The sequence below is a fragment of the Arvicola amphibius genome, chromosome 5 (genome assembly GCF_903992535.2).
Source record: "Arvicola amphibius chromosome 5, mArvAmp1.2, whole genome shotgun sequence".
NCBI classification, from domain to species: domain Eukaryota; kingdom Metazoa; phylum Chordata; class Mammalia; order Rodentia; family Cricetidae; genus Arvicola; species Arvicola amphibius.
Genome location: NC_052051.1, coordinates 37857272 through 37880997, shown reverse-complemented (window position 1 = coordinate 37880997; position 23726 = coordinate 37857272). Strand labels below are relative to the sequence as shown.

Here is a 23726-nt window from a genome sequence, read left to right as displayed (position 1 = left end):
GTTTGCTTAGACAGTAGCCTCAGTCTGGGTTCTTCAGATATAAGAATGTCTTCAAAACTCTCTCTTTCCTTTTTATATGGCAAGAGAGTGTCCTCTGGCCTTCACATTCGTACTGTGAAACACACACACACACTAAATTAAATGTCGTACAGTTTTTAAATCATGATGTGATGCTCTTGAGACATACATGAGCCCAGTAGCTGTTATGTAAATCCAAAGTTAAAGAATTTTTCTATTCCTTATTTTTTTCTCAATATGTATTTAATTTCTTATATGTATTAAGGCTTAATTTTTTTCCCTGTGGATTTTATGGGAAAGAGTAATCTGCATATTCAATTAGATAGCGTGAATATTTTAGCCATGATTTTTATGCACAGAAACAGCATGCTGGAGCAGCATTGTTCCGATGACTTTGCCTTTTTGTTGAAACTGGCTTGATCTACATTTTCTTATTAAGAAAACTTAACAGGTTACAGCTCATTTTATATTGAATTCTGAATCATCAGCACTATTGACCAAAACTGAAAGGAAAGATCTTTGTGATATGAATCATGTTTCCTGTAGGTTCATTAATGTTGTCCAGTTAGAGAATACTCCTTGTTGTGCCAGGTCTACACTTTGTTCAGGGTGTCATGCAGGTAATTGCTGCTCTTGGGAAAGGTTGTACTTATTTATTTATTTATTTTGTACTGGGAAGGGGTTGAACATGGGGTCTCCTGCTTGTTATGCAAGCACTCTGCTACTGAGCATTCTTTCCAGCCCTGTGCAAATTTTGGTATTACTATTTTTTAATCTACTTATTTTATTATTTTGTTTGTTTTAAATTTACACTTCATTTCTCTGTGTCTGGTTTTTTTTTTTTCTCTAGTTTTTATAAGTGAAGGACTAACTTTAGCCCTTGGATGCAACTATATTTTAAATCTCCGCATAAAGGACTTTTGATGCCAACCACTACCTATTTTTCATGTTTGTTAGTGTAAAATATAAGCAGTTTAAAGTCAAAATATGTTTAATGTGACTTGGGATAATCAACATGCCCAAATGGCCTGGAAATCCGTTAAGTTCTTAACTGGGAATACAGTAGACAACTCTCCCCAAATCTTACTCAGCATTAGAAATGCTAATAAGGTTCCTAGAAGCACCTTTTAAGGAGAAGCACCTTTTAAGGAGCTCTCTGAAGTTCAGACTTCAGGGAGCTGCTGGCAGCTGGCCTGATCTCATACAGGGCCCTTCCCCATTTCCTGTCCTGTCTCTGTAGACAGGGGTGTGTGCACAGGGCCGCCTCTTTCACTCACCCACTCTGATAGCTTAGGGCCATAAGCCCCTTGTGTGCCTGAAGCTGGAGAGTGTCTTTTGGAAAGTGGGCTGTTCTGAACGTAGCCAGCGATGGAGAGAAGAGTGTATAGTCAAGGCATCCTCCCATTCCCTCCAGATGACATCCATGGATAATAATTAATGTTTATATCTCCTTTATTTGAACCGAAGTTCCAGTTAATTTACTACTTACCATTCAGTAAGCGTTTCTGTGGGATCCATTCATGTATCCCTGAAGTATCACGTATCATGAAAATCTCCCCACAGCTTTCCTTAGTCCTGAGCAAGTGGCTCTGGCATGTCCTCACCGGGCAGGATATACCTGACTATGTGAAAGGGTCATTGTTGGTTTTATTTATTTTTTAGATTGCCATATAGAGTTCCAAAAACTTTTGGTAAACTTTTGTGCCTCTGTCATGCTAAGCTGTTAGATCTTCTTGTCCTTTGTGTGGATCTTTTATCAGTATGTGGTTTCGTTGATAGACATCCCTTTTTTAATCTGTGCATTGTGGTTAGAAAACACCAATTCACTGACTTATGTAAATCTTTCAGATGCTGGCACTTTTCATTCTGTAGTTTCAGGAGATCGTATAATACTACAGCTGCCTTCATTGTAGCAGTGTTAAGTGCTGGGAAGTTTTCAGATTCTTGGTGTCAGAATCATAGTTTCCAAAATTTGATTTTTGCCCAGAGGCTTGAATTTTACCATCAACAATAAATATTGTCAGTTTTTTCTTGAAATGCCAGGTTTATTTCTTTTGAGAAATTTTCTTCCAGAGTCTTGATAAGCAGTTCCTCACTTTCCAGTAACCATGACTAGCAAAGCCTGCAGACTTGCACAAGTTTCAAGATGCTCCACTCAAGGTGACTATTCTTTTTCAGGTTCATCAGAAGCGCCTGGTGCAGGCTTTAGAAAGTTGTATACTCAAGTGCTGGATTTATTAAATGAACCATTTTTACTGTGCCTTCTTTCACATTTCCCCATGAAATACTACTTTGATGATCGCTAAGGAATATAGAGTTGTGCTCATCTTCATTCACCCAGGCTGTTTACCACATGCCCAGATACCCCCTGTTTGGTGTGGCTGGGAAGAATGCAGAAGGTAAAGTGATTTACTATGTCCTCCTTCAGTATGTCTTCCCTTCTGCATTTTAGGGTACCCTGGGGTGACCTTCCACAGGCTTCGCGTGATAGTGAAAAGGAAGAGTCAGGCTGTGGGCCAGTCCTCTCCTTTGGAGTTCCCTGTTCTTTCTGTCTGTGATAGATAGCTCTCCTGTGGAGACTTTCAGTTCTGCATCGCTGCTGCCAGATGTTGCTCTGGGACTCCCTCTGTAGCTGGTGCCCGCTTGCGACACTTCCCTAACCAGTGCAGTTCAAATTCTTTAAGATACTTGGTACTTTTAATAAAACAGGTGCATATGGAATATATTTACCTTCTACCACCTCTCAGAAATATATTTTCATAGCCAGGAAACTCTGTTGGAAAATTCAAGTAGCATTTTTTTTGTTCGTTGGTTTTGCCAGTATAAAGTTCATATTCCCCCAGTATTGGGAGGGAATTTGTAGACTGGGCTGAGCTGCATGGCTGCCTTCTTCCCCCTCCTTCCATATACCTGACTGCTTGACACAAGTGCCCAGAGCAAGACCAGATTGCCAGCACTGTACTTTTCTGCTTGTGTTAGGAGAGAATCTTCCATGAGACCTTGCGAGGGTGGTTGTTTACTGCTGCGGAGGCATGAGTTTTGAACTGCCCTATTCACACAAGCCTATTTTATTGCTTTGTTCGAAGATTTGTTTGAAGATTGGGTGTGTCTAATATAGTGGAAATTCATCCATTCAGTGTTAAATACAGATGAAACACATTTCAGAGCCACAAAAAGTCATGATTATCATTTTTTGGACTATTCATGACTGCTTCCCTCCTTTCATGTGAATTACAGAATTTATCATCCTTTCCAGTTCATTAAATCACTAAAATTCTCTACTGTGCTATAAATAAATATGCTTGACCATGAATCGGGTTTGGTTGAAAGCAGCTTGTCCCTGTAAGTGATTCCGGTTAACCCACACTTCTCCTTGAATGTCTGCATTGCGTTAAATGTTAGACTTCCAATAAACCAGAGTCTTACTTTAAGCACATGCAGGGGCTTGCTTTAGGTTGAGCTCTGTCATTTTCAGTTGCATTAGCTACAAGCTGATATAGTATTATAAGCTGCAGTTGTGCTTGGACATGTCTGGGAGAGCCTCAGGATACATTTAATAGCTCTCTGTGTTCTTTACCGCTGTGCCTAGTTTAAGCTTGCAACAGACAATTGGAAACACTTAGACCGCAGTCTCAGGCCATTTTACCGCAAGATCAGTTGCACTGCACAAATTTAATATAGAGTGCTAATTGGACTTGGACACGTTGGGCCTGAACTTTGCTCTTATGTAACCAGAGAATGCCAGGTGTGTGGGTGTGACCTGTTAGCTCTAGATAGAGCTGTGAGATGCAGCCCTAGAGAATGGCTTTTTTAATCTGGTGACATAAGCAGGGTAGTACAGTTGGATATGGAGAGTGGAGCTGCCAAGGAGACCCGGACTTGAGGTATCCTCCGAACTGCAGGGTGAAGGATGGGGTGAGCCTCTGATCTGTTTATAGAAAAATGGGGCTTTGAAGATGGCAGGATGCAGCAGCGTCATTTGTACTGTGAATAAAGAAAAGAACAAGTCACCAGAGCTACAGTGAGTGAGTCAGAGTGGGTCGAGGGATCCAGAGCACACTGGAGGTCGTACGGCTTCGGTGCATGCTTGCTGTGTGCTCCTGGTGTGCAGGCGAGTCCATTTTCACTGTGTTCTGATTGTCTTTGTGAAGACCATCCCAGTACAACTGAGATTTGGCCACCTGCCATTTAATAAACATCTCTTTTTTTGTCCATTGTTGATGTTATTTTAAATTTTACTAGAGGATATTAGTATAAGCAAATAGTGAATCCTTAGTAGTTCCGTGACTTGCCCACAGCTGCCTGAGCAAAGAGAGTTCACTGAGTTAGAAATTTTGTTCTGTCTTGAGCCTAGGCTTGGCTTTGGTCTGATCGCAGTTGTCTCTACACTGGCATGATCTCCTATTAGCCCATGCAGCTGTAAAGTATGGTAAAGTGTTTCTCAGTGTATTGTTAGGAAAAATTAAGAGTTCCCCCTTTTGAAGATGTATGTTAACTTCAGTGGCAGGTAAGGGCCGTAACACATGCTTCTGCCTGAGGGTTGTGTGATGTAGATTGGGAAAACCCAGACTTAAAAACAGATTCTTCAGATTCTTGACTTTGGGAAGTGAGACCCCCCCCCCCTTTTTTTGAGACATGGTTTCTCCTTTGATTCCTGTCCTGGAACTCACTCACTCTGTAGACCAGGCTGGCCTCAAACTCACAGAGATCTGCCTGCCTCTGCTTCCTGAATGCTGGGATTAAAGGTGTGTGCCACCACAGCTCAGCAAGTGAGACATATTTTAAGAGCAATTAGGTTATTTTATCTTTAACTCTGTGTAGTAGAAGAACTGACCCACTTAACTAGTATCCTTATCACAAAAAACAGAACTCACTGAGTATATTATTAGAATTGCGCTTTTGTTCCAAATACCTTATTTTCTGGTTCTAATATAGGAAATCAAATTAAGTATAGAAACTCCTCAGCGTCCATTCACTTTACAACAGCAAGTGAGGTGGGAGCAGCAGAGGGTGCATCACCAGTGCACCTTATTTCCCGTGGCAAATGGAGGCTTTCTGAATGTTCCTTGGTGTTGATAAGGTTGCAGGGACGTTTACAGTACCCTGTACCTTCGGGGCGTGTCTTTAGCAACACACCTGAGGAACTGCACTTTTTATAATCAAAAGGTCATCTGGGCAGGGCAGATGCCTTAGTGATTAGGTGTGTGCTCTTTGCTTTTGCCGGAGGCCTGGGTTCAGTTTCCTGCAACCATATAGCAACTTACTTAGTTCCAGAAGATCCAGTGCCACCTTCTGGTATCTGTGGATACCTGCATGCATGTGGGACACAGAAACTTAATACAGGCACATGCGTGTGCGCACATACACGTCCACACAGAGATCTTAAAATTAATTAAAAGTAGCATAAACCACTTTTAATTTGAACTTGGAAGAGATTTTACTTTGAGCTTTTACTAGAAATTAGTTTCTACAGTACCTCATCGATGATAGGCTTCTTTTGGTAATGCATATATCTTTTTTTACTTCATTTGAACATGTGTATTTCAGAGATATGGTGTGTTGGAAGCATGTGCAGGGCTGCAAGCCTCAGATCCTAGTACCCGGAAAACTGAGGCAAGGGGATTTCTCTGAATTTGAGGCAAGCCGGAACCATATCACAAAACCCTGTTTATTAAAAAACAACAACAACAAAAACCAGTGAAGGTGCATTTTCATCTCAGTTACTGTTGTTTTCTAGTTCTCTTTCCCTGAGTAACCAACCTATCTTTTTGTATCATTATTATTTACCAGAAATGATATTTTATTCAGATCATATATGTTACAAAAAGGAAGGAAGACATATTATTAAGAACTAGTAGATTGACACCATGTGAATGTGTGTAGTGTGGTAATGCAAACATGGGATTTTAACTAGTCCTTTCTATGTGGTTTGCTAAAAAATAAAATTTCAAAGGTCTTCCTGGTGTTGCTTCAAACAGTGTCAAGTGTAAGGTAATGTTTTGCTTGGTGCTTCCGTGTGATGGGAGAGGGTAAATGGAAGGGATAGAGTGCCGCCTGTTTCTGTGCCTTGAGTGAGTAGGGGAATAGCACACATTTGGGGTGAGTTGTTTTTAGGATTCTCGTGTTTTAGGATTTTTTAACCAAGTAGAGTTTGTGACAGATTTGGAATCCCAGTATTAATCACTACTGGCACAAAATAACTATCCGGTGGTTCGGGAATCGTCTGTATTCTGATAGCATTCATGTGCTCATTGGAGCAGCGTGTCTCTCCCAGTGCAGTCACACTTTCTCTAGTTTGTGAGTGATGTGGGCTTCCCTCATGAAGTGATCTGATTGTGATGTTCGTTGTGATTCTCCTGACACATGGTGGAGATTAAATCCGTCAAAGTAAACAACCATCTTGGTGATAAGCTCATTTTCTTTTTTTAATTAAAGAGATCTTAGGCCCTAAACTTTCTTTGGATAAATTGTTTTCAAGTACATAGTAAGAGTCGTATAGGGGAGGGGTATGTGGTTATTATAATAATGTTTCTCCCTTTTAACCTGTTAATGCAGAGTCTGTTTATTTGAATATATGCAGCATCTTTTAAGGACTCATTTCACCCCCAGCTTTTACTTTATACAGTGGTTAATCTTCAATTGATAACTATCTCTAGCAACTGTTACCCAGTGAGTGGTTGGTTTCTGCTAACTTCTTTTACTTTCATGCAGGGATGTTTACCATGCCTGGCAATGGAAGTTCTTACTTCAGGATTCCGTCTATGTTTTCCATCATAGTTGAGAATTGTGATTATATACTTTATCAAATGCCTGCATGATGAAAGTACAATTGTTCTAATGTAGGTCAGCCAGCATTCTAAGCCCTCATCTGGTCTGTTTAAGGGCATATAGTTCTGTTGAGTTGTATAAATGTTACATTATTTCACTGACTTCAGGGTACCATGAATTATAAAATATATAGCACAAGAGAAAAGGCTTAGTGGTTATAATCACTAGATGCTGTCTTTTAATCATTACAATCCAGATTAAAGTGTATGTATGTTTTTGGGAGAACTTAGTGAAACATTGCACATGTATTTACACTTAATTTTATTGAAATAAATAAATAAAAAGGAAACTATGTCTGGTAATAATTATTTCTGCCATATATAAATGTTTTGCTTATGTGCAGATATCTCTATATGTATGTATGTATGTATGTATGTATGTATGTATGTATATATGTACATGTCTTTGTAGGTGCCTATAGATGGCCAGAAAGGGACATCAGATCCCCTGGAACCACTCAGAGTGGGTGCTGGGAACCAAATTCTAGTCTTCTTCAAGAGGACTAGACTAACAAGTGCTCTTAGCCACTAAGCCATTTCTTCCGTCAATAAGTAGATTTAAAAAAAAATCTAGAAATACAGAGATTTACATACTCTAAAGATTATTTAGAGTATGTAAACCTGGTGATAGATTACCTTTCTATCAAAATTTCTTAACCTTTACAAAATAATATATGTTGATACTCCTTTAAATAGCTCTCTACAGAGTATCATATAATACATCTTAAATACTCATTTTCAACATTATTTCATTTAATGTATGACTGAGTAATTTCAGATTTAAATGAGTTGTTTAGTATTCTAGCAAGGTATGTACTGCGATACAATATGTTTCAGGGCTGGAATTATTGGGTATGTTAAATGCTGTTTAGGATTTTTAAAAGAATTGCTTCTATTTTCTGAGAATTGGTGCACTCTAACATTGGATGCTGTCCTCTGCACCCAGATTTCAAGGTTAGTTGAATTCTTTCTAAAGGAGGTGACTTACTAAACAAACCCTGCATCTGCCTCACCCTCCTAGGCAGCTGAGGCACACTTCACTTAAAGGCTTGTATTAGGTATCCTAACCCTTGGTGATAGAGTTCACAGTGGCTCATTGGTTAGTGTGAGCATTGTCAGGTGACTAAATGGCTGCTTGCAGCTTCAGGCTTTGTCGTAGGTACTGTGGGGCACTGCAGCACTTGCCTCTGATTAAAGTCTCCAGACATGTGGCCTGCAATGTTGGCTCCAGGTGTAGATTTGGCAGGAACAGTGCGGGATTCTGACATTGCTGTGGCTCTGCTCAAAATACATAGTTCAGAGACTTGAAGAATCAGAGCAAGCTGCAAAGTAACCTGGCACTCCTGTGGTCCACAGGTGGGGCCAGAGAGCCTGGAGAGATGCAGCGTCAGCAGCTGTGCTGCATGAAGATGGTGCAAGGCTGGGAAGGCAGAGTGCCATTGCTTCTGTGTTTTGGTTGAGTTCATCATAAGTGATGTTTCTTCCGCTTGAGTCCAATTGCTACTCATAGTGTGAACTTACCTTTGTAGACCATTTTCAACATTTATCAAAGAGCTTTCACAAACATGTAATTTTGGCTTCACAGTAAACGTGAGAGGACTGAACTGTGTGAAATTATTCTGTTTGGCAGATGAGGAAAATGAGGCTCCTAGATGCTAAGAAACCAATCTAAAGTCACTTGTTACTGGCTCGTGCCTTTTTCACTGTACATGTGTGGTGTTTGGCTCTTCGTTTATCTCCAGATTTAGCAAGCATGTAGCATGTTTTTTCCAGCAGCTGCTGCTATTTTTAGGGACTGCCAGCATTTTGTCACTTATCTCTGCCTCCCAGATCACAAGCATAACATTTGCTTGGTGCTGAAAGGAAAAATAAGCAAAACCCAAACAGCAGTGTATCACAACTCATCAGGTTGAACTGTTTTGCTCTTAGGTTCTGTGGCTCTCTCAGTCGATCTCACTGCCTTGGCTTTTAGGTATCTTGTAGTAAGCCATATACAAGTCTAGACAGGAGCCTGGAGTAGAACAAGCAAAACAAGAGTTGCCAGCGTTGCTGTTGCGGTCACAGAACTCCATGTTAACCAGGAATAGCTGGTTTTCTGACTTTAGATCCACTCTGAGAGCTTCCTGGACTTCAGTAACCTCTCCATGGCTGTTCCTTCCATAGGAGGGCTTTCTAGATCCTGTCCTTTGAGCAGTCTTTCCTGATATGGCCCAGCAGGGGTGTGGACCGTGTGTCTGCATGGCTTTTGTCTTTGTGAACTCTGCACATATTTATATATTTTAGAATAGATTAGAAATATAAATAGAGGATTATATGTGGTGTGATTGTTGTGAGTGACACACCAGACTGAATGGGAAAAACAAAACATGGCAAGCACATCTGCCCCCCCTTCACGTGTCGCCCTACTACCTGCCCCCCAGTTCACCTGTCGCCCTCCTCCCTGTCCCCCAGTTCACCTGTCGCCCTCCTCCCTGCCCCCCCAGTTCACCTGTTGCCCAATTCTCTGCCTCCCCCCGTTCACGTGTCGCCCTAGTACCTGCCCCCCAGTTCACCTGTCTCCCTACTCCCCGCCCCCCAGTTCACCTGTCTCCCTACTCCCCGCCCCCCAGTTCATGTGTCACCCTCCTATTTTACTGTGGACTTTTCTTCACAACCCCCTCATACGTCTGGCTAGTGGCCTCTCAGACTGATGTTTTTAGACTTCCAAGATTTCCTTCCCCAAACTGTTTACTTAAGTTGCAATTCTGACTATTAGAAAGCCAATAGAGAGCTACTGTGTTCCCAGCGTTTATTTTGGGAATGGTTTCTTTAAGGGCTGAAGACCTTCTTGGCCCAGTTACTTCATTAAGGCCGATTAACTATGTCTTTAAAAGCTCTGAAATGGAGGCAGTCCAGGAGCAAGTGAGAAATGGTAGCTGGGAGGTTTTAGGTGATCCTTCCCAACAGAAGGTGCTATATCTGTGCTGGAGAGTGTGTAGAGGGGTTCTGTTTATGTTTAAATAAAGGAGGTAGACTGTATTTAATGTAATAAAGTAGAAAAAATGTAATAAAGTAGAAAAGCGGAGGATAAAGATACTCAAATTAATACTTGGTTTGTTTGTTTTCCATATTTACTGTAGCAGTTTTCAACTTTTGGGGCATGACCCCTTTGGGGGTCAGATGACCTTTTAAGGGATTACTCACCTCAGGCCTTTAGAAAACCTAGATACTTACATTACAATTCCTAACAGTGGCATGGTTACAATTATAAAGAAGCAACAAAATGATTTTATAGATTAGGGGGTCACCACAACGTGAGGAACTGTATTAAAGGGCAGTATAGCATTAGGGAGGTTGAGAACTGAATGTTCTGGATCATGTGTTACTCAGAAAGACATATGAAAGTTATTGTTTCTCTTTCCAGAAACAACATTGGACACTGCCTGTTGTGCATGAAATTTGAGGGATTTCGCGGACACTCTGTTGAGTACATGGGGTCTTGCCTTCCTTTTCTTCTGATGGTCCCTCACCGAGGTTCCTGATGGAGGAGAGCCTTGGGTGTTAGACTTTAGGTGGCTCACAAAATAACCAGCTCTTTCCTAAACTAGTCATCACATACGATTGACTGTATCTGGCCACGGCAAAGTACAAAGAATAAAATAGAAACCGTCAGCTTGAACTGTGTACTTGATCTCTTCAGATATGTGCTCTGTTCAGAGTCAGACATAAGATGTGATTCTGTTGGATTAAGTGTCAGCTGGAGAAGTGCCCTTCCAAACAACCTCACTGTTGTGCTGAGAAAACTGAGTCCTTTAAAGACGGACTTGATTTCAGAGCCGCACCCCCAGCCCAATGTAGTTAAGTGGCATAGCTGAAAGGGAACTGATGTTGGTTGCAGATGTTGACAATGTACACCTCTAGCTTTCTGAGACAGAATTGTGGACATGTTGCTTGGTTAAGGTTTGGCTGGTTCATCTGCCTTTTTTTGAACCCTCACTGTTGACCTCTGAGAATCTGATGTGGGTTTTCCAGAGAGCCACACCATGTCTTAGGCCTTCTGATTTGGCTGACTGCTCACCTAGATCCTAGAACCACACCATTAATCAGAACAGAAGCGCTTCAGAACAAGATATAAGGGGTTAAGTTCTTGTCCAAACTAATATATCTTGAGTTGTTTGCTGATTCATTTGAATTGAAGGCACCTTGTGGTGGTGGGTGTTGAACTTAGATATTTGGTGAATTCTTTCTCAAACTTGAATATCCTGGGAAAGTCCTTGTGAAAATTCTGGTTTGATCCAGTTGAGATTCTGCATTCCCTAAAGATTCCTGGCGCGTTCTGCCTCTGGCCCTGGGATTTCAGGTTTAGCAGCAGTGTTTGGCCAGCCTTGTCACTGTAGCAGGAAAGGCAGCTGTGTGTGCCTTTCCTATTGCCCGCCATTTTACAGCCACCTCCCCAGCCAGAGTGACAGAGAGGCCTTCTGCAGCAGCTGCAGTCCTGGTGTCTGCACTCAGTCGCCTTTCACTGAACTTGCATTTTTCAAGCTTTTCTACAAAGCTTGATTTTCCAAATACCTGGGATCTTTACTTTTAAAAAGAGTTCCTTTCTAAAGCGTTACATAATTCCCTTTCTCAAACAACTGACCCAACTTTCCTCTTCTCCTCTTGAGGGCAAAACCGTCGTTCTGGAGGCTTTCTTTGGGATGGATGTTGAGCTAGCTGTATGTAAAACAAATAATGACCTCAAAGCCTCACGTGTTGTTCTTCTGTTTCTTGTGTTTTGTCTTTTCCCATTGACAAATAGTAATGACTGTCTCAAAGCGGCTGCTTTTCCCTTTCCATTTTAATTGATTAGTTCTGACCTGAGAGGCTAGACACTGGGTTTGTAAGAAATATGTTTGGGGTTTATGCTCAGAAGGACCTGCCTCTCAGAAGGACTTTCAAGGCAGATGTAAAAGAGCCTCCAGTAGAGAGACCCTTTGTTCCACCTCTCCTGATAGGCAGCTCATGCAGCAGCTACTTGTTTGCCTAGTGCCTTTTCCTTGGTTCCCTGTGAGTGTGTGAGTGTGTCTGTCTGTGAATATGTGTGTGGGTGTGTCTTTGAGCGATTGTGTGTGTATGTGTAATTTGTGCTGAGTTTGTATGGTATGGGATGTTTGTGTGTCTGGTGTGGTGTATTTGTGGTGCGTATGGGACTTGTGTGTGTGTGTGTTTTGTGGTGTGTGTGTTGTGAATGTATATAATGTGTGGGGTGTTTTGGTGTGTGTGTGTATCGTATTGTGTGGTGGTGGGTGTGGGTGTTTGTGTGCTGTGTGTTTCGTGGTATCATGTGCGGTGTTTGTATGTGGTGTGTGTGGTGGGTGTGAATTTTCTTTGTTTATCTGTAGTGGGTGTGGGTGCTTGTGTGATGAGTGATATATTTGTGTGTAGTGTGTATGTGTGTATGGTTTTAACTGTGTGTAGGCTAGAGTTTGATATAGCGTGTCTCCCATCACTTATTGCCTTATTTTTTGAGAAAGTCTATTCATTTGACTGTAACTCATCTATTGGCTAGGTTAGCTTGCTGGTGAGCCTCACTTAACCCCTCACCCACTGGTAGAGCTAGTGTTAAACTAGTGTTACAGGGACATGCTATTGTGATATTGTGATATTGTGCATAGCTTTGGTTTTCCTTCCCTTTCTGTCTCTGTCTCTCTCTCTGGCAAGTACTTTAGTCACCATCTCCCCAGCCTTTCTAGATACTTTTCAGCAGGTTATTATTTCTCTAACATTATGCTCAAAGTACAGCTGAAAGTGGTTTGTAAGGTACTGATGCTTGGTGTCTTAGCCTGCAGTTGCTATTCCAGTAGTTGTGACAAATAAGCGTTACTCGGGCTCCACCTAGAACAGGGATAGGTAACCTTGTCTCTTACACACTGTGCCTGTAGTGGATTTGCCAGTGAGTTTTAATAATAGTGACAGCACAGAGGATGATCTTCTGACTGACTTAAGGATAAGGATGCTAGGGATTGAAAGACCCATTCTTGGTATGTACTGTGTTAGTTATGGTGACAGCTGGTTCTCATTTGCTAAACCCTTACCTTGCCAAGAAGTCACTGTGCAGGTGAATGGCCCTGGAGCGTACTTCATGGAGGGGTAGCCAGTAGCCTCTGTGCTTTGAGCACATGAGAGTCTTCCTGTGGATAGAAGTAAGAGACCCTCCTTATAAATCAGTAAGCTGTGTAGCAGCTCCAGTGGGTGCTGTGTTACTAGCCACTGCTGGGGGAGCCTGATTCCCATCTAAAGCAGTCCTTTTGCCTTTGATCATTTTAAATAGCCCTGTTACTGGTGCTGTGTTAGAGCTTGTGGATTATTTTATTTAAAATTTGTATAACAAGATTAAGTTTAGCCATGAGAATTGAGTGGATTTTGAGATCTGAACAGGGCCCCCTCTGACATATTTTTAGGAAATTACAGTGTCTAAACACTGATTACCAGATTTGTCTCATTTGAATGCTATTTTCATATCTAGAATTTGTCCTGTGCTCCATTCAGCTCAGCTAAGCGTGCTGGTATAAGCTCATCGTAATTAACAGGCTTTTGTGACCTGGGACTCGTGTCCAAAGATCACTGCATAGCTAGAAAAAATTGGAAAGTAAGCTAAATGCATGACATTCGTAAAGACTGGAAAAAGACCTCCCCACTCCAGCAAAACTGTACTTAAATGTGTTTGGTTTGGTTTTAGTACACTGATTCCCTTCGGCTTTAGAGACTAGAGAATCCTGTTCAAAATAGTTGCAAGTAAATGCTGCTAAGAGGAAGATTTTTGCCAGAAGGAGAGATTAGACATATGTGTTCCCGTTCTTTGTTAATGGGATTTGCTTGTTTGGGTTGAAGTGAAAATGTTCCTGTACTAAAGCGAAATAAACCCCTCCCTTCCTGTTTGCAAATGTACTTCATTTGCTGTTTATCTTATTTAAATATACAGTAGAACAGAAAATGTAACTGCTGTTCCTTTAATATCAGAGCTGTGCATGCTACAATAGGTGTCACTGTTTGGCTTGGTCCAATCCCGATTGGTGGCTTCAGCTATTGGCTCGGAGCGCTGGCTGTCTGACTCCGGCTGCAGGGCTGTAATACCTACTCTCCTCTCTCCGATCCATTCACCACACAACTTCGCCGGCCGAACAGACTCGCTGGGCTCGGCACATCTTGCTAACCTAATTCAGAAAGCAAGCGCCACAGCTCTCTCTGCCTGCCGCCTTTGCTCAGCACAGCCTTTTCAGGTGATCCAGAAAACGGCTGTTTTTATGAGCAGATAAGAAAAACAGGAATCATGATGGGAATGTATTTAACAGATCCGGTCCTGGATAAAACTTAAAGCCAGTTCCTCTTCAACATAGTGAAAAGGTCACCTTGCCTGGCTGAGAAAAGCAGCAAAATCCCAGCTTGACTGTTTCTTTTATCATCTTAGCTCTGGCTAGCCTCTCTACTCGGATGTTCGAGCAGATTTGGGATATCTAGCTCTAAAGAGAGACATCCTGTACTCATGGTAGATGATAAAGAAAAGAACATGAAATGTCTCACCTTCTTCTTGATGCTTCCAGAGACGGTAAAGAACAGGTCCAGGAAAGGTTCAAAGAAAGCAAACAGCAGCAGCGGCGGCAGCGGCGGCAGCGGCGGTGGCAGCAGTGGCAGTGGCAGCAAGTTGCCCCCAGTTTGTTATGAAATAATTACCTTGAAGACTAAGAAGAAGAAGAAGATGGCTGCTGATATATTCCCCCGCAAGAAACCAGCCAGCTCCAGCAGCACCACTGTCCAGCAGCACCACCAGCACAATCTCTGTAACAACAACCTTATCCCAGCCCCCAACTGGCAGGGTCTTTATCCCACCATCAGAGAAAGGTAAGTGCTGGCCGGGTGTTTACTTTCAAAGTTTGCCAGTGCTGAAGTTTCTACTTTTGCATGACCTATAGTGCATTTTAATATGAATCCCCGTTTTCCTCTTTTCCCAGAACCTTTGCTGGTAATGGAAAGCCACCTTGTATCTTTTCCAAAACAGTACAGCTGTTTTCCTCTTAGATAAAAAATGTTTTTGCAAGCTGTAACATTTAAGCAGCAGGTGTGTGTCTGTGGAACACGGAAGAGAAACCCTTCATTTGTCCTAAGCCATGTGAAAGTTTGGCTAACTTTTGAAACTTTAGTTACTTCCTATGTGTCTGCGGTGTTCTCAGACAGTTGTGCGGCTGGACCCTTTATTTGCTTTTTTGCTGTGAAGTCACTGAACTGTTGTTCTTAGCTTGAGTAGCTTCTTTAAGTTTTGCATGTTGGGGAAAGGGATGGTAAGAATGCAGACTGCTGTGAATTAATGAATCGCCTCTGTTTGTAGAAATGCGGTGATGTTCAATAATGACTTGATGGCAGATGTACATTTTGTGGTTGGACCACCAGGTGGGACTCAGCGGTTGCCAGGACACAAAGTAAGCAACAGCTGCATTACCGGTTTAGTCTTGAGATTTATGTAGAGAGACCCTCACAGCCCGGAGCTTGGTGTGGGCAGCTTGCCGATGGCAGGCAATGCACATTTCCCTGGATTACAGAGAAAGCAGACCCTTTCCAAGGGCTTTAGGCACACTTAATTTTGTCTTTGTTTCCTTCTGTGTGGTTATATATATCACACAGAGCATGCCCTTTTCACTCTCCAGTGATAGGAAGCATTGTAACAGGTTTGAAAAGTCTGCTTGCTGTTTGCTGTTCCTATAGATAGCAGATAAATAAGCTTTGGTTTTACTTATTTCACAGTGCGGGGTTTATTAATGTCAAGGCTTTGAGATATTAATAGAGATCACCTCCTGTGTGGCAATCTTATGCTCCCTGCCAGGGTGCACGTACCCTGGCTGCTGCAGAGAAGCAGGTTAGGGACTTTACATCCCCCACCCCTGATTTGCTAGTTGTTTTCGGGATTGACTTGCTGAAAATGCTTTCAGTTTAGTGCGTGAAATGAGATTTCCTTTTCTCCACAGTATGTCTTAGCTGTTGGGAGCTCAGTGTTCCATGCAATGTTTTATGGAGAACTTGCTGAGGACAAAGATGAAATCCGAATACCGGACGTCGAACCTGCTGCTTTCCTCGCCATGCTGAAGTAAGCATTGTTTGTCTGTTTGGGAAGAGTTTACTTGTGCTGTTTGTGCCCTGCTGGCTTCAAAGTCAGATGGAAGTTCTCCGGGAGAGGAACGAGTCTGAAGAGAGAGGGTGCTGCTTGCCTTGTAAATGGGTTGGAGGAAACTGCTCTTCATTTTTCCACGGAAGTCATATGGAGTGTTGTAGGCATTTAGAGTCTTGTCTTAGCCTAGAGCCTAGGGGCAAATAGCTTATGTAGTGAACTGCTCTTTAACGACATTTTAGAAGAAACACAGCTCTCTGGTACAGGCGTTATTTAATAGGCGTGTTCTCCAGAAAGCAATGTGTGTTAAGAAGGCTTTAGAGAAATATACCTTCACTTCAAAATTGTAGAAATTATGTACCTTGTTTGGTTAGCAGCATTGGGGAGATGCATGTCTGCTGAGCTGTCTCGTGCTGCCAGAAGTGGAACTTGTTAACTGATCTTTGCCCACACATATTTCACACACAAAATTGGACATGTTTATGGTGAAGAGAATTTTGAATGGTAGTTTCCTATAGATTTATTCAAGCAGTCTTCAATTAGTAATATAGCAGTCTAAAAAGGATTAGGTAGACTAGTTACATATTTACGTAAAATGTTCCGTATTTTATAGGTCCTTTGCAAACTCTTGCATTTTAATCAGGTACTAAGAATCATCTTTACCGATGTTTGATGCTAGACAATAGAATAGTTTACCATATGATTAAGCCCAGTTACTGGAAGTTATAGTTATAAGGTTTTTTTTTTAAAAAAAAAAAAACAAACTGTATTTTCAACACACTAAAATGAGTTCAAGGTTATCTGCTGGTCTGGGGATTTAAGTTCACTGGAATAAATTTTTTAAAAAAGTTTTTGAAGAGAAGTTGCTCAGAGGGTCAACCAGTTTGACAATAGTCTCACAAACTGTTAACATAATTAGTGTTTATTATTTTCTGCCTGCTGAAAAATAAGTTACAGTCAGTTCTAGTGTCTGTAGGTACTTCATTCCTTGGTCCTGTTATAGCCTTGAAATCTGATTGGACTAGAACTTTAGCAGTGGGAAGCAGGGGGATTAAAGGCAAGTGAGTATGTGAGGTATAGTAACAGTAACTGCTCCATCACCTTTTAGCCTTTGGAGTCCATTAGACACAGTCGTCCAGGAGCCTCTTCACCTGCCTGTGACGTCAGCTCTATGTGACAGTGCCAGTCTGTTGTTGAGTGGGATGCCGCCCTAGTTAACGTTTTGGCCTCTCCGAAGTCAAGTAGAGTGTTGTATCCTAGACATGTGCACAATCCAGGAAACATGAGCAAGAATGGCAGAAGGTTGCATCTTCCCCAAGTCGTACTAGTACAGTTTTTAAAAATTATCTGTGGGATCAGATGGAGGGTCAGAATAGCACTGCAGTGGGCTCCCTTTGCCTTGCTGGTGTACTGTAGTTGAGACAGTAACTGAGGTTTCCGCCTTCTGCATCCTGGGTGAGTAGCAGTGTGTTTAGAAAAGGTGTGTTAGCTCCTGTGAATTCCAGGGTGAGACTGCAAATCCAGCCCAATTCCTGGATCTCCCCTAGTCTAGCCTCTGGGCAAAGCAGCTGTACTACAGCTGTGTTGTTGAGTGGTCTTGCCAGTGTAACCGGCTTAGCCGTTTAGAGAAGAGCGTTTCCTGGAAGCTAAAGGCCCTTCTGTGTGTGACTGTGCAAACTTTGGCTTCTGTGTGTATGTTTATATTTTTTTCTTGGAAAAGCTATTTTTGATTTCCTAACTTAGGTATGTTTTACAAACATGAAATAAAATAACTATCACAAAAACCCATCAGTTAAAGTATTCTAAGCTTTAGTGGAAAACTTAAAAGGATAAATTTTCTCAGTGTTGTTCACTGGTAGAGTTCTTATTGACTATTTTGTTTTTGTCCTGTAACACAAGATAGCAGGTGGTCTCCACCTTTCCATACTGTTGTGAGAAACTGCTACCATCCCCCAAACAGCAAGAAGTATTTCATCTCTTGAGATAGGTACAGCTCACCAAATCACAGAATTAATGTACATTGAAGCTCTTTGCTTTAACTTTTAATAGATGCATGTGAAAGCAATGTATTTTTCAGTTCTGAAAGTAGGAGGAATATATGGGAGACATGTGTTTAGAAAGTTAGAACTCAAAAGATTTTGTGACGTTAACTGAAAAGGTAATATTGAAGTTTGAATTTGATGATTCATTGAGCTTAGAACCACTTCAGAAATATTTAATATCAGATTTTATTTTATATTTTAGAAAAGTCCAACATCTTTCAAGTGTAATTTTTGACCTTAGTGCCAAAAGACTAAGTTTTTATTTGAATGCGCAAAAAAACAGTTGGAATAAAACTAGATATGTTATACTTTAAACCTTGATAACTCTGAGGTTAAGGGTACTACTATTGCAGAGGACCAGAGTTCAGGTTCTAGAACCCTATCAGATAGCGCATAACTGCCTACAACTCCAGTTCCAGGGGATCCAGTGCCCTCCTCTGGTCTCCAGGAGTATCGAGGTGCACAAACATACACACATGCACATACAACAATATATAATAAATATTGTGCTAAACTGTGGGATTGGGAATGGCAATGCTTTAACTTAATAGAGTATAATAGAATTTTGCTGTTTTCATAATCTTATCTGATATATAGGCAACCTTTAGATAATTGCAGTAACTCCTGTTTTGTTGAAAATATACAGAAAATATATAGGATAGAGGATGAATGATAACAGAGTTAATCCCTTTGATTATATAAGCGTAGTGCTGAGCTGAAATATTAGTACCTTATGAATATGTTTCAGATGTCTTTCTAACATGCTTGTAGTAGCTGTCACATGAAATCCTATTCTTGGACAGGCTTGAAGGCTTCCTTCCTTACCACACATGCTCATTCTGTGGAAATCCGCTTACACGTTGGATGCTTTCTTTCAGATACATCTATTGTGATGAAATTGACTTGGCTGCGGACACAGTGCTGGCCACACTGTATGCTGCCAAAAAGTACATAGTTCCTCACCTTGCCAGAGCCTGTGTTAATTTCCTGGAGACCAGCCTGAGCGCCAAGAACGCCTGTGTGCTCCTGTCTCAGAGCTGCCTGTTTGAGGAGCCAGACCTGACACAGCGTTGCTGGGAGGTGATTGATGCTCAAGCCGAGTTAGCACTCAAGTCTGAGGGGTTCTGTGACATCGACTTCCAGACACTCGAAAGTATCCTCCGCAGGGAAACGCTGAATGCCAAAGAAATAGTGGTTTTTGAGGCAGCCCTAAACTGGGCTGAAGTAGAATGCCAGCGGCAAGATCTGGCCTTGAGCATTGAAAATAAACGCAAGGTCCTAGGAAAGGCTCTGTACTTGATCCGCATCCCCACCATGGCCTTGGATGACTTTGCAAATGGTGCTGCGCAGTCCGGGGTATTAACTCTCAACGAGACCAATGACATCTTCCTCTGGTACACTGCATCCAAAAAACCGGAGCTGCAGTTTGTGAGTAAAGCCCGCAAAGGCCTGGTCCCCCAGCGTTGTCACCGATTCCAGTCATGTGCCTACCGGAGCAACCAGTGGCGCTATCGGGGTCGCTGTGACAGCATCCAGTTTGCAGTTGATAAGAGGGTGTTCATCGCAGGCTTTGGGCTGTATGGCTCCAGCTGTGGCTCTGCAGAGTACAGCGCCAAGATTGAACTCAAACGGCAGGGCGTTGTCCTGGGTCAGAACTTGAGCAAGTACTTCTCAGATGGATCCAGCAATACCTTCCCTGTGTGGTTTGAATATCCCGTGCAGATTGAGCCAGACACCTTCTACACAGCCAGCGTGGTGCTGGATGGCAACGAACTCAGCTACTTTGGACAAGAAGGCATGACGGAAGTTCAGTGTGGCAAGGTGACTGTCCAGTTTCAGTGCTCCTCAGACAGCACCAACGGCACTGGGGTACAGGGAGGGCAGATCCCCGAACTCATATTCTATGCTTGAGCCTTCCTTTCCTTGCGCATCATGAGGCACCCACATGGGCCCTCCTTGCCTGACGCTTAGCTCATCTCCAGATGTGTGGTCAGCACAGGTAATTTGTAATGAATGAAGCAGTAGGCAGTTTCTAATGTCTTTGAACCTTTTAATTATGTACAGGCTAAAATGCAACATTCCGCTTTTAACTATATGCTTAGAAGAGCCAAGTTCTTCCTCAGGCTTTGTGGTCTTAGTTGCGTCTGTAGGCCTAGAGAAATCATGTGCTTCTCCAAGTGCCCACCAACCTCCACTTTTGTACCTCTCAAGAAGATTTTGGACCGACTTGAATTTCCATTGATGAGTGGAAGTATGTATTCTAAAGTAATATCATCAAGTTATTTTTCAACGAAACCCTTCCCTTCCTCTCAAAATAAATAAAACAAAAAAACAAAAAAAAACAGGTAACCTCAGTGTACAATTTTGAAAGAATATTTGCTTTATAACAAGTAAACTTAGAAAGTAAACAGGCCAATAGTCATGTTTGACTCTGTTCTTTTACATTTGTTGCTTCTGGTCCTTGCTTTTATATTCTTTATATGTTAAGTTCATATATGTGTTTCATACTAAGCAGTTCCCACTCTTGGTATAAGGAATTGGCTTTTGTTTAGGCCTTGACTTCTGCTGCAAAGCAGACTTATGTTCTTTTCAGTTTAGAAGACAAGATATCAGAGTGCAGCTACTTCATTGAGAATTAATCGAGTTAGAAAATTTTGTTGTCAACAGACAAAAAAGTTGCAAACCTGCTAATTTATACTACAACGGGTAAAAGGGAAGCCTGAAATTGTCCTATACAATGAATAGTTCCATTTTTTAGTGAGACTCATACACAATTTGAAAAAGCCACTCTTGCCTGGTAGTTTTCGACAGCCCCCAGCGTGCTCTCTCTTTCTCTCTCTCTCTCTCTCTCTCTCTCTCTCTCTCTCTCTGCTTGTTAAGTCTTACTGCATAGGACTTGCGTTACTCCCCGCTCCCTCCCTTGTTAGAAGAGGACCAAACAGTGGAGGTATGGAGTAATGGTAGCACTACTTGTCAATGTGATGAAGTGCTTTTTATGCTTTTTTTTTTAAATTGGAACATTCTTTCTCTGATCTTTGACCATAGACGATCTTATTTGTTGATTATGAGAAGTTTCTGGACTGCTAGAACCTGGCCTCTGGCCATCTTAAAGTGCCAATATAAGCCTGCAGGGTTTTTGAAAAATGGTTCGGAGTGACACTGGGTTATACCGAGTACTCACCTCATCAGCATCCCATGCCGCTCTTATTTGTCCATGATAACGTCAGCAAAGAGGGAAGAGCTCACAGACAACTTCTCCTCCCATGATGGCTTGTGCTGGCTTAGTGCCTGTGACCTTGGTAGTTAGTGCCCAGTGTGGTCACGAGAAACTGAAATGTCCATGTATCTCTGGGCAGCTTTTCTGCTCAGCGTGATCCTGAGATGGCTCCCCGCCACCCAGAGTGTGGTCCCTGGCCGCCTCCTTCTCCTGCTCTGCAAGCCCAAGTTGGCTTCCCTGGAGCAGGAGCTAGTCCTGGGGTGTGTGTGTCTGTCTGTCTGCGCATGCAATATGCACATGAAAGAGTGCTTGCCAACTCAGGAACTGCCTCCTCCCTGCCTGGCTGGTGGTGGGTGTGTCAGAAATGCCTCCCACCCCCCCTGCTGGTGCCAGCAAGGCCCAATGAGTGACTGACCCACTCACTGTGCTTCTGGGCCACTTCTTCCCTGTAGATATGGGCTTGTGGCCTTTGGCCAGCTTCCCTGGTGGAGGAGAGCAATGGATTATGGGAAATGTTTTAATCATGTTGCCATTACTTACATCTGTTGACATAGGTGGCCAAAAGCTGTTATTGGTGACAAGATGAATATTCCTAGGACTACTTTACGAATGATCTCTCAATGGCTTCCTAATAAAGAGATGACAGGTAGTAGTTTTGGCAAAGCATCAATAAAATAAAGGTACATTGTCAATTAAAATTACTTCTACAAAGGCTTTTGTTTTAAAAATTAGGGTTAAACATTTCAGTAACTCATAGCTACCATACAAATTGGTAAGCCTGACCAGAAGGCACTTACTGTTAAGCCAGAGGAGAAGGATTTTTGTTTAGCACTAATCTAATCGAGTCCTGTCAGACAGTCGGGCTGGGTGTGATAGCCTTAAAGGGGCAGCATCCACCCCAACTCTTACTGTGACTTAGCTGCCCTCCATGTAGCTTGGCAAATGCAGTTCACTGAGGATGGGAGAACATAACTTTATATTAGTTATTTTTATGTTTCAAAAAAGGACATGTCCACTTTTCTGACCTCTGCTAAGAACTGTGAGTAAGATTGGAAAGCTGGACCTAAACTAAGAAATTTTATGTTCAGAGCCTGTTCTCTTACCTGCATTTTCAGCAAAATGAAAGATATTGTGCTTGCTTTGGTTTGCTTTGGTAATTTTGAACTCTGTAGTTTGTAAAAATAGGAACCATTGTTCTGACAGGGCTGGCAGCTGTAGTGTAAAACACAACTTTATTAAGCTGAAAACGCTGTAGATGCTTTTCCCTGCATACCTGGAAGTCTTCATCATTGTTCATACTGGGGATAAGGGTAACTAGGCTAGCAGTTCTAATGCAGCATTCTTTAACCCTATCGTAAGATAGTATTTAAGTAAACGGTCTCATTTCTACATAATTATTGCACTGAACTGTCTTTTTTTTTAAGGTGTTTAAATAAGCTAGCTAATTCAGTACACTGTAGGCCACTGTGCATCAGTGTGCTTGACTTTAGCAGCTTACAGCATTATTTATGAAGGAAAATATATAAATATGAAGTACCTCATGTTGAATGTTATTGTACTGTATTTTTAATGTAACAGTGCAGATCTTGTTAGACACATGAATGTGTATAATCATGTTAAATGCAAATAAAATAAAACTGGTTCATAGATTTGCTTTCTTAGCATTTTTGTTTCTCCCTTGAAGTGGTAAGAAATTTGTCACTTTGGGTCCCACTGCCTTTTACAGTGGTCATTTCACAGGAGCCTTTATACGTGAAGTTTTCAGTATCTGTCATTCCTGAAGATCATGAAATTTGAGGTAAAAGCATAAGAGAACAATGAGTATGTTAATCAGTTGCATTGTTCAAAGCCTGACTGTTCACTTAATGAGAGTGAGTGAATGGATGCATTTATATTCCTGTTATGGAATTTGTGGTTGGCTGGCATTCCAAGCTATAGTTGCCATAGTTGTTTAAATGTCTATCTCCCCGTGCTAAGCGGGTATTGCGCTGAACAGCATCTGGGTTCTGATGGGACCTGTATTGCTGTTTCCCAAGATCTTAATTGGATCTAGAAATAAACTGCCAAATAAGAATTTTAGTGGAGTTGTTATATAATCAGTTCATTTCCCATTCTGCTCCCCACTGTTCCTGCTTGTTGGTCTTTTGGATAACAATCAGGTGTATCTCCCTGTGTCATGTACATATTGCACATAACACACCTATGTACTTATAAATATAAATATAAACATGTATTTATAATCATACATATATAGTTGTGCATCCATACATACTTTTTCGTTGCACCTCTCCAATACTTTTCTGCTAGACTTTATTGTGAATCCTGTATGTTTGTTGAGCCATTTCACCTATCTAGCTTCAGACTCTACTGTTTACTGGCTCAAAGGGTTTCTGGAATTATTCCTAAGCATGAGAACTGGAATCCCCCCACCCATATCCTCATCAGCTAAGGACAGATAGAACCTGAATTGCAAAGATCTTTAATCCACCAAGGTCTCAGCTTTT

General features: G+C 41.8%; 1 protein-coding gene across 2 annotated transcripts in view; it reads left to right on the top strand.

The window, feature by feature from the left end:
- Positions 1-22869, top strand: part of Btbd3 (BTB domain containing 3) — a 30118-nt gene extending 7249 nt beyond the window's left edge. The window contains exons 2-5 of one of the 2 annotated variants that reach the window (XM_038330137.1): positions 14408-14705; positions 15190-15280; positions 15824-15942; positions 18884-22869. In XM_038330137.1, coding sequence (XP_038186065.1) covers positions 14563-14705; positions 15190-15280; positions 15824-15942; positions 18884-19916 — 1386 coding nt within the window. In that variant the 5' untranslated portion in view covers positions 14408-14562 and the 3' untranslated portion in view covers positions 19917-22869. Of the gene's footprint in view, positions 1-13974; positions 14706-15189; positions 15281-15823; positions 15943-18883 lie in introns of those variants that run through there. The other variant, XM_038330136.1, reaches the window with a different exon arrangement.
- The last annotated feature ends 857 nt before the right edge of the window (positions 22870-23726 follow it).